Source organism: Diospyros lotus, chromosome 1 (assembly GCF_014633365.1).
Source record: "Diospyros lotus cultivar Yz01 chromosome 1, ASM1463336v1, whole genome shotgun sequence".
Classification (NCBI taxonomy): Eukaryota; Viridiplantae; Streptophyta; class Magnoliopsida; order Ericales; family Ebenaceae; genus Diospyros; species Diospyros lotus.
The window spans coordinates 46,480,852-46,486,121 of record NC_068338.1 but is presented as its reverse complement, the minus strand read 5'-3'; the positions used below and the strand labels follow the sequence as shown (position 1 = coordinate 46,486,121).

Here is a 5,270-nt window from a genome sequence, read left to right as displayed (position 1 = left end):
TTCTCTTTTTTCTATGATTTTGAAAAAATTGAGAAAATAAAAAATACCAACATCTGTTGGTGGGTAATTCTACTGGTGTTAAAATTAAAACTCAATAATCAATGTTAATACTCAGAAAAAAATAAATTCTAAGAGTAGTGTAGATAATTCAATGTATACATTCAAGAGTTTAGATTATCGTAAAATTATGTATTTGAATTTGTCCCATCAATTGTAAATAATCTACATCTATTTCTATTTTTAAGGGGTTAGATCGTTGGTTTTAACTCGTGACTTACCTATCCGATCGGCTCAAGTCAAAATGTGACAGATTATAAACGCGATGAGTCATTTATTTTACCGCTCACATTTCACATATTAAAAAAAATCATTTATAATACTAAGGTTTAGAGTTCTCGTTACAATTTTGACTAAAGAGATGAAGGATTTGAAATAGGAAAGTATTTCAATATTTTAAAATTTTTAATTATTATTGTTGAATAACATGAGTATTGGTTGACAAAAGTTTTAAACTTTGGATGATGTTATTATATAAATTTTAAATATCAACAGATATTATTATAAGTTCTCAAAATTAAAAGAGTGTTTTCTAAATTTTACTTAATCTCAGAAAATATAAGTGTAATTTTGATCGTAAGAAATTAATAATAGATGATGGCGGTTGGCAGTTGGCGGTTGAGACTATTAGTTAAATCTAATGAAAATTGGCATAGAGAGTAGTAGATTCGTTTCATTCACTACTTCATAACCCAAAAGGCAATTGTACAACATAATCTGTATGAAGAATTGAACTGAATAGGAAGATGCTTCTGCTTCTGCGATGATTCTTGAGCTTGGCCGTTGATTTTGAGCAAGAACATTGATTTCTTTCTACTGAAAACGTGGCGGCTGAAAGCTTCTTCCTCTGCCTCTTTTCTATAAACATAATAATAATATGCTTTTTTATACACTTCTCCAACTGAAAGGAAAATGTTAAGACTCCGAATCTCTCTCTTTCTCTCTCTCTAGATTTCTTTCTTATTTATTCAGCCCATTGGCCACCTCCGTTTCTGCAACTCCATTACACTTCTTCTCTCTTCTTCTTCTTCTTCTATTTCTTAACGTCTGATCTGCAATTTTCCTGCGCAATCTATCTGCTCGGATCACTCGTTTCTCGGAAATTAAATGAAGGTTTGTTAGGTTCTAACACTCACTTTTCCGCACCCACATTAACTTTTGCTAGATTCTGATTCTTCTCATTGTAGTTTTTCTCTTTCGTATATTTTCCATCAAAATCGTTCAGATTCTTAATGTATTTATATATATATATATATATATATATAATCAACTCTAACTAAATGATCCTAATTTTGTGATGACAGAAGGTGGTACTGAAACTGGAAATTCACGACGACAAGTGCAAGAGGAAAGCCATGACCAGAGTCTCCGGCCTTGCGGGTACTGATCTTTATTTGAAACTAAAACGACGAAACCCAAATCTTCAAACGCCCAATTTCCCCAAATCCCATTCGTCTTCTCTTATATACTAATTTCTGCAGGAGTTGAATCAATTGGCATGAACGCAAAGGACAGCAAGTTGACGGTGATAGGGGATGTGGATCCAGTCGTAGTGGCGGGCAAGCTGAGAAAGATCTGCCGCGCAGAGATCGTGTCTGTTGGACCGGCGAAAGAAGAGAAAAAGCTGCCGGCGTGGGCGAAGGAGGATCCGATTAAGAAAAAAGATCCGAAGGATGAGTACGGGCCTTGGTACGTGAAGACCTACGGGAGCCACCCGGCAACTATCTATTACCCACCGCCTCCAAGTTATGACGGCTATTACAGACCCGTAGAAGAGGATCCGAATGGCTGTGTTATCTGCTGAATCCGTAATTCTCAGTTCTCCGACGAAGCAGAGCCGGGAGAAAAAGGACAGTATCTTTACTGGGTGACGATTGTTTTTGCATTTGGAACCCTTTTTTTTTTCCTTTCTAGAATATAGCGGATGACAGATTTTAGGTCAAATACATTTTTTTTTTTTTGGTCATTTGGTTTGTTGTTTCAATTTTATTATATGTAGATTTTTTTTTAATTTTCTATTGGTATTTTAATGCTTTGTTCTTTAATTATATTTGAAAAAAATAGTATTATATATTTATTTATTTAATTTATAAGTTTGCAAAATATATTTAAAACAATGGTTTATAAAAAAATTATATTTAAACACTTTAAAGTGATATTTAATGTAATACTTCTGTATTTATGTATTTTATTGAGTGTTTAATCAATGCAAGTGTTAGATATACTAGTCATATATAATATTACTCTTGACAAGAGATTAAATTGATAAAAAAAAAATACATAATTCAAAAGTATAATCAAAACAACAAAAAATTAAATGTCTATAAAAAAAAGTCAAAATATATGAGTTAAATTGTCTTAAAATTGCATAATTTAGAGATATAATTAAAATAATAAAAAAATTAAATATCTAAATAAAAAAATGTGTAAGAACAGAAGCAAAAATATGTATTTAAAACTAATTTTATGTGGATTGTGACATTATTGCTAAAGCTTTTGAAGTCGGGGACTCAACACAATATCGATTAATTTCTTGTAATCTCGAAACTTTAAATTTTGGGAGTAAATTTTTATGGTTAAATTAGTATTTGGCAGTAGGTGAAAAGCAAAGAGGAGTAGAAAAACAAGCACACGAGTAGTAAATGCTTATCTGTTATTATAGAATTTAGAACTTTTATGGTCTACCTAGTAATAATAAAGTAAGATTTTCACTGAGAACTTTACCTGAGACATGACTCTAGGGTATAGTTAAGGGATGGGGTTAGGTTCTTAGATCATGCTGGTGGAATCATATCACTTAATGATCGAGTGGTGAAGTCTCAATAAATCTATATATTTTTTAAATATCTTTCATTTAAAGTATTAAAATTATATATAGATCTCTAGTTGATCTGTGTGCTTTCTTTAAATTAATCCATATATATTGTGAAAAGATTAATTGATAAGTTGCTTAATCACCCATCAACACTATAGTTAAAGAGTGATGGTGGAAAATCCTAAAAACTATTGTGATTAATGGGGTGCCTATTTTTTATTATTTGGTTATGATATGAAACAAAATTTTAAAGTATGGAATATGAATTATTTTTTGTATATTATCATCAATAAGTATTTTCATTCTATTGATGGCGATGTTTTAAAAATAATCGTCCATAATATCTATACAATACTAATTATATTCTCCATGAATAAGGACAACAACATTTGAATTAAAAAAAAAAATCAATACTTAATGTAGACTTTCATCAAGTTGAAAATTCATTTACATATTAGTATTTGATTAGATGAGTTTAATATTTGATAAATAGATTAAAATTTAACACATTGTATAAATTCATAAATTTATTTAATAAACTATTAAATTTACTAAGCACCAATAATCCTTAATTAATACGAATTGTCGATGCTGGTAAACGTAATTATATATTTAAGGTTCAATGGATCTGACTATATCAAATAAAAACAAGAGTCGTTAGTTTGTTGCCTGTATGGGCAGCTCAACTGGTCATAGCTGGTGAAGTTTGGGACAAGGATTAATGATTGAGTCTCGCCAGTAGCAGTGTAGGAGCAATCTTTCAAAATGAGGGGCTCCTTGTGGGCAATGAGCACTGGTCTAACCACTGTACCCGACTGAATCACCATGATTAATCCCCTCACATTCTGTCGAATCGAGTATGAAAATCCCCTCACATTCTGTTAGGTCGAATGTGGGAGCGTCGGAGTGAGCCATTCAGCTTTTGGGACAACAGCCGTTAGTTTGTCAGTTATATTTTAATCGCCCACCAGTCGGATGCGAAGTGGTCCTTCGCTTCGAATGTGATGCATCGTTCATCGCTTCTACTTCAAAAACCGAAGCTTGCGAGCACTGCCATGCCATTGCCAATAAAGACAATTTTGTTAATAAGTAATTTAAAGGCACTTCTGAAGGTGACGACGAATTGGGCCTCAAAATTATAACCGGGTTTATAAAAAATATATAGCAACTGGGTATCAAAATAACATGTTCCGTATATATTATATATAAATTCGTTTTTTATGCGGCCTCAGTGGAAAAGAGTTGACTTAGACCTGACTCAGTTGACAGCGAGACCACTGCGTCTCAAGATTTGGCTCTTATTTATTGAGCTCATTGCCCACTTCCATTTCTGCAACCTCATCTCTCTTCTATCTGCTTCTTCTTCTTAGCGTTTGATCTGCAAATTTCCCGGCAAATCTCTGCTCAACAGATCACTCCTTTCCCCAGAAAATGAAGGTTAATTAGCTTTCACTTTTCTGCACCCACTTTAATTAACGTCTCGATCTCCTTGATATATTCTGACTCTCCCATCTTCATTTTTGTCTAGGAATCTGCTAGCTTAAGTAGTATATATACATATATGTAATAAGATCTAAGTAATAAATTAATTAAGCTCACTTTGTATGTCCACAGAAGATGGTGGTGCAACTGGAGACTAGCAACGAGAAAATCCAGAAGAAAGCCATGACGAAAGTGTCCGGCCTTCCAGGTAGCATTGGACTCTAATTTGACCCCCCAGAAACCCGGAATTGATTTCCCCAAATCTGAATCGTTTTCTTTCGCTTATTGTATATTAAAATTTCTTCAGGACTTGAAGAAATTGATCTGAACGTTAAGGAAGGCAAATTGACAGTGAAAGGGGTTGTAGATCCAGTCGAAGTGATGGACAAGCTGAAGAAGATATGCCATGCACATATCGTATCCCTTGGGCCGGAAAAAGAAGAGAAGAAGAAGGAGGAGGATCCAAAAAAGAAAGTAGATCCGAATGAGGATGACTACGTGGCTTCGTTCATTAAGACTTACGGGTACCACCCAGCAACTTTCTATTACCCGCCGCCTCCAGCGTATGGTGGCAGCTGGTACTAGATAGTAGATACCTAGTACTGACCCGTAGTGAAGGATCCGATCGAATGGGCTGTGTTATTTGCTGAATTCCAAGGTTGAGTTCTTCTCTTCCCATGAAGCACCCCGCTGCGTGGGATAATAAAAAAGAAAGAGGAAAGTTCTTCCCATGAAGGGCTTTATTACGTTCAGTGGGTGGTGGTGTTTTGTTTCCAGTTAATTATTATGTTCGTTTAATCACTTGTTCTTGTCAACTACTATATATATCTTCAATGCATTGTGTTTGAATCTACTTCAAAACTTACTTCAATCTGGGCATTTTAATTTCTCCTTCCTTTTACGTACGTTAATTTGT

At 33.8% G+C, this 5,270-nt stretch overlaps 2 protein-coding genes across 2 annotated transcripts; both read left to right on the top strand.

Moving 5' to 3' along the window:
* Window positions 1-1,164: 1,164 nt before the first annotated feature.
* LOC127794034 (heavy metal-associated isoprenylated plant protein 12-like) lies at window positions 1,165-1,904 on the top strand. Its single transcript, XM_052324902.1, has 3 exons — window positions 1,165-1,170; window positions 1,362-1,437; window positions 1,539-1,904. The coding sequence occupies exons 1-3, from the start codon at window positions 1,165-1,167 to the stop codon at window positions 1,859-1,861; spliced, it is 405 nt and encodes a 134-aa protein (XP_052180862.1). The 3' UTR covers window positions 1,862-1,904.
* A 2,272-nt stretch (window positions 1,905-4,176) lies between these two features.
* Window positions 4,177-5,234, top strand: LOC127788282 (heavy metal-associated isoprenylated plant protein 12-like). The gene is made up of 3 exons (XM_052316410.1): window positions 4,177-4,309; window positions 4,487-4,562; window positions 4,662-5,234. Exons 1-3 carry the CDS (start codon window positions 4,304-4,306, stop codon window positions 4,937-4,939), a joined length of 360 nt encoding a protein of 119 aa, XP_052172370.1. The 5' UTR covers window positions 4,177-4,303; the 3' UTR covers window positions 4,940-5,234.
* The last annotated feature ends 36 nt before the right edge of the window (window positions 5,235-5,270 follow it).